Source organism: Brugia malayi (genome assembly GCF_000002995.4).
Source record: "Brugia malayi strain FR3 genome assembly, contig: Bm_v4_ChrX_scaffold_001, whole genome shotgun sequence".
Classification (NCBI taxonomy): domain Eukaryota; kingdom Metazoa; phylum Nematoda; class Chromadorea; order Rhabditida; family Onchocercidae; genus Brugia; species Brugia malayi.
This window is the reverse complement of record NW_025062479.1, coordinates 2,310,015-2,322,933: the sequence shown is the minus strand read 5'-3', so window position 1 is coordinate 2,322,933 and position 12,919 is coordinate 2,310,015. Positions and strand designations below refer to the sequence as shown.

The window sequence follows — 12,919 nt, the reverse complement described above, 5'->3', positions numbered from 1 at the left end:
TCAAACATTACTTTAGTAATTTGATAGTTTTTGATGCTTAACTAAAATCAGTCCCAATTTATTTATTTCGATATCGAAAAAAAAAAGAATTATCAAACATAAATACATTGAAAATCTTATCAAATCTTTTTTATCATCAAAATGTTTATTGTACAACTCATAATTAACTGCAATAGTGGAGTACAATCGAAGAAAGGAACACATTTCTTCACTGTTCAAAAATAATATAGCTCAAAGGTAATTTCATCCATTTGCATAGGATTTTTAGCTGATTTATAGAAAAAAAAAAAGATCAATATTGGCGACTAATTCAAATAATTCATTATTTTGCACTGCCATAAATTCATTTACTATCATCTACTGGCATATACCTGAAATAGATATCATTATGATGGAAAGCGTAAAATAAGGTTTCTTTTTTTTAAAAAAAAGCTAACCGATAGATTAAGACCAATAATTTAAATAGTTGACATTATGAATTCCTTTCTTCTTTTGTAAACTAAAAAATACGTAAAACAACAATCTATTGCCACATAAGGGAGAGTTCAAAAGACCAATTCGTCTCTCAAACAGAAATATCGAAGTAATGAATGATGTCAAAATCGAAACAAAAGAACTTACGGAACATCTGCTGTATTCAATAAGGCATCCAATTTCCGCAAATTCTAAAAAGTATATCCGAAGAAATCGTTCATTTCTAAAGTCCCACACTTTTCGTAACTGTCAGCTCTTAGTTATTTGATTAACATAAAATTCACTTCACAACAATGCTTGGCTTGAGTAAAATGATATCTCTATTTACTCTTATGAATACTAAAGAAAAAAAAAGTAAAAACCTTATCGTAACAATATGCAAAGTATCAAATAGCAAGTATGAAACTTAAAATTGCTCGAAAATTCGAGTTCTATTATTTACCTTGGATGATTGCTCAATTGTTGAATCTAACGAGGCAAAATTCTTGATAGCCATTGAAAGAAGCTGAAAAACAATTGTTACAAACTCCTCTACGAAGCTAGAAATTTCATCTATCTATCATTCAGTCAATTGTCTTCCGATTTTTCACCAAACAGTTCATAATTAAAGGAGCAAAAATATAGAGTATGAAATTAAAAACTACAAGTATTCATGAAATTTCGAAAGAAATAAATGGATTTGTTAATTATAGATATCTCTATTAAAACTCTTATTTCATTTCACTTATTAAGTTGGATAAATTCGAACTGTTTTATAGATGAAAAGATGTTATGACATTTTTATGAATATGACAAAAAATACAAGCCTCATTTGAATGAGATGCAGTCTTTACATGAGAAATAATCAGACCGCAATCTTGGATGCAATCTTGTATTTTACCAGGTAAACGTGTACGACCCTCTAAAGGTATATTGCTGCTGCTCATTTATTTCACGCTTAACAGCCGAACACTCCTAAATTATTGCGTATATTTTCATATTTGCCTCATCGTACTGTACGCATTTAACATGTATTTTTTAAATTAAATAAATTGTCAGCAATAAACAAGGCTTTTTTTTCTCACACCTGGAACGCTACCATTTAATTTGCATAATGTAATTAATCAATCACAACTCATATATTTTGAAACAAAAATTCTAGAATATATCCCAGTGTTCTATTGCCCATTTGATAATAGAGCACAAACAAATGCTTTCGATGTAACGAACTTTAACCTTTTCTGAGTACACCATTTCTACAAACAACTAATCATCTTTAATAAGCCAGAACAGTTAAACAATTTTGCGATAGAAATTAAGAAAAAATGACAGCAATGAATGCAGCTTCCTACTTATTTATCCTATCAAAATTTATATTTTTTTCCTTCAGTTTTTCTTCGGCAGAAATCTTATACTGAATGAAACATAACATGCGTGATTTATGTTTCCAATTAATTAAGCATCATCAACGAATATTGAAAGAAACAGAAGAAGGAAATTTTCTTTTTTGTAAACATCCCCTTATAAATCTTCATTTCTCCAATTCGAAAACTGATATTAAACAGATGGATGAAGAAACAGACAGTAAAACTATCACAATGAAATTCTTGCCTATCATTCAATTAATTTAACAAATCAAACAATTTCTTAAAAGTACCACATATAGGTTCTGCAAAATTAAACCGTAAAAGGTACGCTATTACTCCCATATTTCAAAGATATTTTAGCACTCTCGTACATTTAAATTTCTGATATATGGGAGTAAATTTCAGCTATATTAAAAGAACAATAATCACCGGCAGTTTTAACTAAAACAGTCATTACAAAGCCAGCTTTTCAACATTTTACGATAATGTTTAAGGAATGAAAAAGCAGGATCTAAAGATGAAAAGCCAGACAAAAGAAATCATATCTAAAAATGTGACTCCAATTTTCGCATACCAAATCGAAATCCTAAAAATTGGGAGCTATGTTAAAAACCCGTATAGTGATGTGGCTTTTTGCTAAATGAGAAACAGGATAGAAAAGGATTCTACAGGAAAAATTCAAACTGCTTCAAAATCCGGGAAAGAAGTAAGCAAACATTCATAAATATTTAGAAAACAATGAACAAAGAAAAACTGAAAAATATTTATGGGTAAAACAGAGATAACAGCGATGTGAAGATGGCCGACACATGAATTTCTCTATTAAGCATTTAATGACATGATAAAAGGATGAAACAAATAGCATGATGATAAAACTTGGCAATAGAAAGAAGAAAAGTAAACTGATATTCCAGAAGCGCTTCCTGTTTGAAAATTAGCACAGTACTAAAATCCAAATTTCACCGAGACAGCGTAAAAATAGAAACAGACAAATCCACCGGTCTGAAACGAAAACGATGTATACTGGAATGATCGCAAATGGAAAATATGGCTCATTTCAGATTTCTCTATTTCTCCAAAATTTTTTTTGTACCATGTCGATTAGATGAGATTATTTTTTTCTTCCAGCATGTGGATACGAATTTAGATAAGAATGATGGACCGACAAATCGCAACTAATCCATTATAAAGCTAATAAACAGTTGAAACAAATATCAATTACACAAACTTAACTGTGTTCATACAATATTTTCTGACTAAAACAAGATGGCAAATTCTAGGTGTCCAGAAAAAATTATCCCGAAAATTTGAACAAAAGAAAAAAAGCTAACAGAAAACCAAATGAACCCAAATGACAAGACAATTACAGCAGAAAAAAAAAAAAAAAACCCTTTGCAAGTAAAGTGGAATCCTGGACACAGGTCAAGAAGCATTCATTCCCAAGCAGCAATAAAACACGGGTAAATGCCTTAAGAAGAAAAAAAAAAAGAACAGAAACTATGCAAAGAAGAAGAATTAATCTTTTTGAATAATAAGCGGTGAGATGATAATAGAAGGGACAATGAACAGACAATCAGTCAAAACACAAGCAACTTCCGCAATGCTTCCATAGTAGAGCATTTGAAACTTTGGTTGCGAACAGAATAAGTTAGATTTATCAGAAATGATATCAACATTATATACTGATTGCCTATCCGCAAACATGTAAAAGAGATTTTTTAAAAGTCTCTTTTAAACGTAAACATGGAGACGCATTCCGCAATTGAACCAGAAAAACGACCACTTATTTCCCAAGAACAGTCATACAGTTGTAGACCAATGACCACTACGATATATGCCTAAAATGCAAAACGAACATTCCCATATAATATTATATGATATTTGGAAAATAAAACTGTATTATGTTTTTTTTTTTTTTTAAAGACAACAAATAAAGAACCTGCAATATAGTCAATATCAAAACCTAGGATTGTTATTTAAAGTTTCAATTTATGTGCTTTTTTCAGCTTCACTATCAGCAACATTAATTACGTGTGGTAGTGATGCAGTAGCCCAAAATGAGACTTAAAATTTTAAGTATAAATTTTCTAAAAACATATACCGTTCTGCGGAATATTAATAAGAAAAAGATAGTGAGAAAGAAACAGATAACAATATTTAAGATGCTTCGAACAAATGGATGTGCTTATATGCAAAAGAGAAGAATGAAACCAACACCACTAAATCTCCCATAAATTGAATAAAAGGTGATAAAGCAGTGAGCATTAACAATACCAGTGTAAAAGACGAAATGCAGATCCAAGAGCATTTTTTAAAAATTCACTTCTTTTTCCTCCCGAACGAGAATAAACCCCTTTTCTTCTTTTTACTCTCTTTCGATTGATTCAGCTGCAAAATGACTTAATATATCATGATACCTTATTGTTTACTTGATACATAATGTTGTTAAAATTAATTTATACATCATATAGTGTATGCTTGAGGTCTAAATTTTGCTAATTACCATAAATGATGAAATTAATAGCTTCTGAAAAATGTGCTACATTTGTTCTCATAAGCATTGAGTGTCCCGCATTCATAATATGATGCGATTTATTTAATTTTCAAAATACAACACCTCACCTCGTCATCAGACAGTGCCATTTCTGAATTCCGTACTGCAGTATCATTTCCTGAAAGTCCAACAATATTTGCTGATTAGCAGCTTTATGCTGCAGTGATATGTAGATTATATAACGCATACCCATGTAATTTCAAAATTCAAGGAATATCATTCACATTTAGGGTCACAAGTAAAATAAAGGTGATGTAAAATTCAGAAAGGACATGCAAATATATATATATATATATATATATATGTCGGAAGTGTACAAAACGACCAACTAGATATAGAATAATAGTACTTAGTTTGCATACAAGTTATACATTTGAGTGCAATGCTGTAGATCATCCGGAAAGGAAAAAGAAAAGAATCGGAGGAAAAAACATACTTTTAGAAAACAAATTTTTACGCAATGAAGCAAAACGATCCGATTTACTACGTGCGAACTTTGCTCCTGATGGTAACGTCTTTGGCCTCTCCAACTGAATAGCTTCACCATCAGGCGAATAACCGTGCGACGAGCGACCCAAAATAAAAACAAACAAACAACCATGCGTTCACAAAACAAATAATATCTACAGGCAGCGTAGGATTAAGACCGGTTCCCAGATCTTCAATCCTTTCATATTTAGACATAGTTTAGATCGAACAACTTCCTTTTGCATGCTCCTCTTCAATTTTGGTGAATCTTGATGGAAATTACAACACTTTGGAATTTGTCATTCCACTTATCTCTTTGTCTCAAAATCTGTCAAATCAAAATTCTAACACCGTTACATCTTTCGAATCCGCATTTCCGCTAGTCATGAGGAAAGGAAAATCATGCAAAGTGTATATTCATGCAACAACATATAGATGTTCAACTGTGTCCTCAAAAATCACTTAAACAAAAAAGATATCCGCAAAACGGCATATTTGGTATATTAATCATAATATTATATTGACTTATTTTTGAAATCACTATGCTAAGTATGAGGGAATTTATATTCAAAAATGATGAAAGCTTCCCGAACATGATAGTTACCCAATACTCCTCATCACTACTCTTGATTATCGTTATCCACACTTTTAAAAACCACAAAAAATGCTGGAAAAAAAAAAAGCAAGAAACAAGCACTGACGATAAGGTAGCGTTGAAGATACAAAAGGCGAACTGCGTACAAAACGACTCTGTGGTAAATCAGACTCATCGAAAGTAGTTTCCAACGTAAGGCGACCAACTGCAACCTCATTAAAAATTACCAAATCGTGCTTTCTGTATTAGTAAAGAGGCAAATATTTCCAAAAAATAGTAAAGGTATACAAAAATGTATACCTATTTATCGCCCTAAAAGACACTAAAATTTCAAAATCTGTAATTTTCCATAACGAATAGCTCCATAGCAAATTACACGTAACCCGGCTAATATCATGTAGAATATTTAATAACTTCAATTAATTTGAAGCCATCACAAGACTTCCGCCCATTTCTGTATCATTCAATAATGCTCTAGTACAAATAGCAAAAAAGATATATCATTACTAAAGTAAAATTTATATGAAAAGATATGATCTTCACTGCACTGTTCTCAGAAAAAAGCACACAGTATGCAGTCATGCGTCCAAAGCACAATGTATAAAACATGCATGACTCAATTCTCATAATAAAGATTAACCTCTACCAGTAGAAGGCTGCGCAACGGGTGACGAATGAGTACCAACAGATATTTCAGTAGGAGCTCCCTCCTCATCAATCGAAGCGGAAGCCATACCACTAAATGTGGGACGTGTACGGTGTTCTCGAGCTGCTTGCATCAAGGATATTGTTTCTGGAAGAGCAGATTATTAAGACGAAAATCACTGGACTCGATATTTGATTAAAAATAACAAGGAGTAAAAAGATTAACTTGTTAAAATGAAATAATGTAGATAATATCACAGTTGAATGTCTAACCAAAATTAGATCATATATCTAATCATAACGTTTGTTAGGTAATAAACAGCAAGTTTTTTTTTTTTTTTTTGATCCATGCCAAATTGAAATAGATAACATATATATCAAATACAAACATAAAAAATAAACCCTACCGACGGAAGGACTATCGTTTTCATATAAAGGTGGGCTTGATGTCGTATGTTCAGTACTATCGGCAGCAGAACTTGGTCTTGGAGTTTTTGCCTCAACTTCCTTCATATACTTTTGAATATCTTCATCCGTTTCACTTGCGAATGGATTCGGTGCGTAAAGCTGCCGATAAACCTGCAAAAATAATAAATGAAGAGTTCAAATTCCACGAAAGTTAAAGTAAGTTTTCAGGATCATTTCAGTACTATGAATCCGTTAAAAAAGAATGAATGCATGCAGATAAATCGGATTCACATTGACCGTCGGACATACATCTGATAAACTTACAGTTTCTAAAATATAATTTTACCTAGTCTTACTATCGTCAGCTGCAATAAGTCTCAAATTTTGGATTTAAAAAATATACTTGAGCATTGTGTTGATGTTGCCGATCAATTATACCTTTGCTAGCAGTACCGATCATAACTACGCGATCCGCCTGACCCATATCACTGGTTTCTGCATCCTAAATTATAAGACAATCTACTTAGTACAAATTGCCTCAAAACACTTAAAAAAAATCATGTACAACTATCTAATAAGAATTAATCACGATATCCGAAAAATTGAAATGGTAATTTCACATAGATTGGATTTTTGCAAAATGATAGGTTTTAAAATAATTTTAAAAGTTATGAAAAACATACCGCCCGTATTTGCGCAATCTCTTCATATGTAACTCCGTCCAAAATTTGCGATTGTGGACCTGCTGAAGTTGTTCCCAATCGACGATTTTCTTTTATTGCTTTTTGCTTTTCTTTAAATTCCTTTGGATTTGAAGAGAAAGGACTGAATTGGTGTGGCGAAGAAATTTTCACTGGGGTTCCACTTTGAGATGGTGAACTAACATCCTGCACCCACTGAAAGGAAGTTTATTTCGAACTTTTTTTTAATTTAATTGAAATGTAAAACATGAAAATATGCCAAATAAAGAAAGAGAAAAATTAAGAAGGATGTTGCACCAAGTAACGGTTTTCTGCATAAATAATTCAGTACCACATCAAAGTTTAGCCACAATAACCAAATAGTTTGAGCCATTTATTCGAACCGAATCCAGAAACAAGTACAGGCAACAGAAAAAGAAATTCAAAAAAAAAAAAAAAAAAAATCGAAAAATAATACCTTCGTAATCCGTTTCGGATTATTGGTCCCTGTTTCCAAGATTTCGATTTTCTGATATGCATTCGGTGAATTGAGCCACCGAGACCGTTCCTGTTCCTTGCGCAACAGCGCCATCTTATGCGCTGTCACTGACTCATAATCAGTTTCATCCACCTCAACAGAACACATTTCAATGAGACAATTTCAAAAAAATCATTATGGAGTCTAGGCTATAAAAGTAAAGGAGTATGTAATAATTATTTCGACCATCGAAAAAAAAATTAAGGCTATGTACGAGTCAAATTATACATCAATAAACCGGCAAAGAGAAATATGAACAAGTATGACATCAATCAAAACAACCGCTGTAAAATAAATGGAGAGCATCTGGGAAAATTTTATATGAAAACTATAAGTAAGTTAAAATAATTTAAAAAAGGATTCCATCTTACGGTGCCAATTGACGAGGCACTAGGTGGAACAGCAACATCATTTTGATTATTTGTTGATGAAGGAAGTGCTCTCGATCGGAAAAGAGGTTGTCGATAAATATGACCCGTTCGGTAGCCCTGAGAGCAGTAGTGTGAATAAAAGAAATGCTTTCAAAGTCTCTAAAAGCTTTTGGGTTATGACAACGATAACGAAAACATGAAAATTTCTCCCACCATAACTCTAACATAGCAGAAAATACTTACCGCATTATCAAGTACACGCATCCATGCTTCCCACTCCAACTCACCGATCCTCCAATTAATTTGCTTCCCCTCCGCATCTTTCGCACCATTGCGATCGACACCACCTCCTGAACATAACTGTGTAAGCTTCTTGACATTAAATTTAAGGAATCGAAGAACAAAGTACATAAAAATAAATTACCGCCTTTTCGTGCTGTTTTGTATACTCTTTCAACAGCTTTTTCATTAGGTATAACGAGGTTTTCGATGCCAGCCCTTGCAGCTCTGATCTAAAATGGAATTTCGACAAATCATAAAATTTCTTACATCAAAAATAATTAGCCCTAGTGTAAGCAAACCGTGTAAGCAAACCACATAGGATTTAGAAATAAATAAATAAACATCAAAGCTAAATAGCTAAACAAATTGAAAAAAAAAAAAGTGAAGAAACAATGAAATAAACACAGAAATATTGTAACTAGATGCTGGAAGTAAGGTGTCATACAATGTTTACTAGCAAAAGCAGTGAACTCAAATTAAATTTACGCAAATCTTAATTAAATTTGGGAATCTCAGCAAGACAATAAAAACAACAATCATAAAATCTCACAAACAATCAAGAATTTCAGATATTTCAAAAACTCAACATCAGCCCCCTATCTACTGATATGACGATTTATCACCCTAACCATCTGATAAGAAATTGTTTGGACCTGATGATCGCAAGCTGTAACCAAGTTTCTTATTACATATACTGCTTCTTCCACCGTTTCGCAACACACCAAATACCCATTCGTACGTAGTATGAAAACCTGAAGTACATCACTGCGGAATCCGCACAGCACGAATTTTTGAAATCTCGATGATTGAAAAACTCATAATTAATGACATAACAAATTTAACTGATTCTGTAAGCATGAATATTCCCACATATACATACAATACGCTTATATATCATTCTAACTTTATAAGATTAAATAAGACGAGCAAAAATGAATTCCTATCTAAATCAAAAGTAATAATGATGCATTATAAACAATGAAAAATACAGACTTATACCCAAGTTTAAAACATATAATCCAAAAGTACTGCCAATACAAAAAGACATGCACTATCAAATTGACAAAATATCTTAATATGCAGCTGTTACTGACGAATGCAACAATACCAAGCAGTAATACTTTTTTAAAAAAAGTACTGGAAAATCCCTCGCATCAAACAACAATAAAGTGATAAAAACCGTATAACATTGAAGTCGCCAATTGTCAAAAGAAAAATTTCCATATCTCGCCCAACAGCTAGTAAATTCCTCAAAATTCAATTAAAGGCAAAACGCAGCAATTATGACAAAACAGTGATAAAATACAATAAGCACAGCAAAGAACCACAGCACGCAAACATGGCATGCATTTTGATGTTTATACTCAATGTTTTTAAGACTAGCTCGTTCATAAGCTTTCCCATGTGGTCTGCAAACACACTTCACTATATGTATAGACAGAAGTTATTGGTATTACGAATTCTGAAAAAAAAAAATCTGTTTCAAGATTTATTTCTGTATGCCAATTTTAGAATGAAAAACTCTGGGAATTATGGAATAATTATCAAAGCAATAAAAAATTTCGTTCTAAAAAAATGAATTAGTGCTTCAAATGACTACACCACCAATGGCACTCTCGTAAAAAAAAAAGCCAGGCATGCCTGAGTTTCGCATGCGATAACCGTATTGAAAGCAAGATGTAGGGCATCCTCAACAGATTCACCACATGCTACAAATCCATGACTTCGTAATAACATCACCTAAAACTTCTCACCAAACATTTTATACATAAATAAGCAAGCATTTCATTCGGACTAAAAAAACAGAGAAAACTACCATTTAAATAACTCTCCAAAAAAAGAAAAATGCACAAGATGCATTAAAGCTATAAAACTATCTTGGGTATAAGAGGCTTGATTTAAAATTTCATTCGATTTAATTTAAACTCATATAAATCTATAACCCAAATGTAATGAGATAGTAATGATTATCTTTTACTATTAACATATTTGAGTGACTCGATGACAAAAAGACAAAAAATCAAACTTCACACGCTGTCACGCATGGTTAACATCCAGCAAAGTAATTAACGATTCGTTTCCATCTGCGTAATTTTTGCAAACTGAGACTTAAGTGAAAAAGACTTGCTTAAAGCAGAAGGTCTCGGAGGGTTGTATTCGGCTTGAGAGGGTTTTCATAGTATCCGTAATGATGCCCCAAAGACTGAACGATTTTAAACCAATATTTCGCATTTATTCCTGTTTCACCAGAAGCAAAAATAACATAATTTTGCAGAACTCACATTTTTATCGCCGAGATCTTTGACGATTGACTCCATTTCGGATTCATCATCCAATATACCCTGAAATCCTATTATTTTTGGAAAATAAGCTCTAAGCAGCAGTTATAAAATAGACATATATACGGTTGTTTCTTTCCCAAAAATTTTTAAGTAGAAATAAATTCTCATTCGAATTTATCCAGAACAAATATAAAACAAAAGCATACCTGATAGTCATGATAGCCTACAGGACCAATGATCATTGCTTCCTGAGAGAGTGGCAGAAGACCACATTTCATTGATGAAATTGCAGATACAACAGCAGTATGCATGTGCAACACGCATCTCACGTCAGGACGTGCTTTGTGAATTGCTGCATGCAAAACATAACCTGCCTGACAAAAATTAGTTACTTGTCAGTCTCAATAAGTCCCAATAAAATGACTAATAACTGAAATTGTAACAGTGAAAAAAGAATAAAGACAATTATGAGGATATTTACTTGATTAATTCCTAATTTAGTGGAACCACGATCAATGATTTCACCATTAAGATTGATTTTTATCAGCGAACTGGCCGTAATTTCATGGTATAACAATCCGAAGGGGTTAATCAGTAGCTCGTCTGAATCTGGTAATTTTAACTGAAAACCGTGGGAAATATTCATAAAAACATTAGTGTAATGCCAATGTCTTTCGATGCATATTTCCAATATGCCGTTATACAGTGCACGTTATTAGGTATTAAAAAGTAAACTTTGGTAAAAACAATAATGGGTAAGGTACTCAATATAATCTGAGAACTATTCTACAAAGGTTAAATCATTTATGAATATATGTTGGAATTTCACAAAACCCAAACACACAAACACCATCTCTAGTATGCTTAAGTTGTGTCTTAAGTACCAAAAAGAACAAAAACAATGATCCTTACCGTGATATGGTTGTAAATTCCCTGCGACCATTGGAAAAGATCCACTAGGCGATACAGTGAAGCTAATTTGTTCCTGAACATTTTTTCAGCCCGCGTGTAACTACCACTTCCTTTGAGATCGGCAATAGGTAACACAGCTCCAACTCCTTAGAAAATGATCATTTTATATAATGAAACAATATGGATGCTATGAAAATGAAATGCAACAGAAGAAAAATTCCATCATTGCCATAGAATTAGGTCTTAATAATACAAGCTTCATAATCCTGTCACGAACAGAGTGCCGCTCTTTTTATAACATTCTTTTCGTTTACTACAACGAAAAAGATTATGATATCAGGGACTTACCAATGTTATGAAGACTGGATGTTGCAATTTGGCCATGAGGAAGAGTAAGTTCAGAAAGTCGCTGCAAAGTTTTTAAGTGATCCGGATCACTTTTGTGGCTTTCACTTTCCTGCTTGATTAATTCCTCTAATTCTCTGCAAAAACTTTTCGACTCCAACACTTCCTGCACCCGTTTTCGCCTTTCCATCTCGGATAAATCTTCCTGCAAGCAATTTCCATATTGCTTAAGCAAGTAAGTAATATTGCTTAAGCAAACAGTGCTAACCTACTATAAGCTCCCAAAGAGATGAAAATACACTATAAATATACCATCACAGAAACAACAGAAATAGGCATAATTCACCAGCTTCATCAAATTTAAGTTCTATTAAGGACACACAACAAATTCGACTATTAAAATGCTGCTAATTTTAAATAAACGGTAAGTCATCCCATTAAATTATTAATGTTACGAAAAAAGGCAAACCTTAATGGCTGCTGGCCTTTGCAATTCTTTGATATATTCCGGATCTTCCGGATCAAAGTTGACAAACGAACGTTCAGCCGTTCCATTTGATGCACCATCTGTCTTGCTAGGCATAATGCCTGAAAAACGATGGAAAAAAGAAAACCGGAAAAAAAATTAAAGTGAATTCCAACACGCAATCGACAATGAAAAATACAACTACAAACACAAAAGTCATAAATTTAACGCTAAATTAGTTAAATTTAAATTACTAATTTCCAACCCCACAAACTAGAAATTATAGAAGAAGCACGAAGCACATCCTTCCAACCCATGATCTATAAAAAGTCTTAGCAAAGTGTATCCCAAACCCAAGTGATAATTGACCAAACCTAAACCACTTCGCACATCCAATCATTCTCTATCAACTCCTCAATTACTATGCTGTCTTTTTTTTCGTTTTTAATAACTACTGAAATGCTTTAAAATATTATGCTATTTTAATAATCTCATCAACCATCAATTTATGATTACAACTTTTTCAAATTCTATTGATTTCTATGGGAATAAT

General features: G+C 32.6%; 2 protein-coding genes across 4 annotated transcripts; both read right to left on the bottom strand.

Moving 5' to 3' along the window:
* Positions 1-343: 343 nt before the first annotated feature.
* On the bottom strand, positions 344-1,400 carry Bm451 (Uncharacterized protein; the record flags this gene model as incomplete). Its single annotated transcript, XM_043073319.1, has 4 exons — positions 344-371; positions 622-665; positions 917-979; positions 1,281-1,400. 4 exons carry the CDS (start codon positions 1,398-1,400, stop codon positions 344-346), a joined length of 255 nt encoding a protein of 84 aa, XP_042929253.1.
* Positions 1,401-4,139: 2,739 nt separating this feature from the next.
* On the bottom strand, positions 4,140-12,483 carry Bma-add-1 (Adducin-related protein 1, putative; the record flags this gene model as incomplete). 3 transcript variants are annotated; one of them, XM_043073318.1, is made up of 20 exons in its annotated part: positions 4,140-4,208; positions 4,443-4,492; positions 4,811-4,912; positions 5,544-5,642; positions 6,078-6,230; positions 6,490-6,661; positions 6,894-6,992; positions 7,174-7,386; positions 7,649-7,801; positions 8,080-8,196; positions 8,323-8,429; positions 8,504-8,591; positions 9,015-9,113; positions 10,024-10,101; positions 10,644-10,703; positions 10,850-11,017; positions 11,125-11,265; positions 11,556-11,701; positions 11,904-12,105; positions 12,370-12,483. In XM_043073318.1, 20 exons carry the CDS (start codon positions 12,481-12,483, stop codon positions 4,140-4,142), a joined length of 2,430 nt encoding a protein of 809 aa, XP_042929252.1. The 3 variants fall into 3 exon arrangements, with proteins under 3 accessions (XP_042929252.1, XP_042929250.1, XP_042929251.1); XM_043073316.1 differs by lacking the exon at positions 9,015-9,113 and having other exon boundaries at positions 10,003-10,101; XM_043073317.1 differs by lacking the exon at positions 9,015-9,113 and having other exon boundaries at positions 6,084-6,230; positions 10,003-10,101.
* Positions 12,484-12,919: the final 436 nt, after the last annotated feature.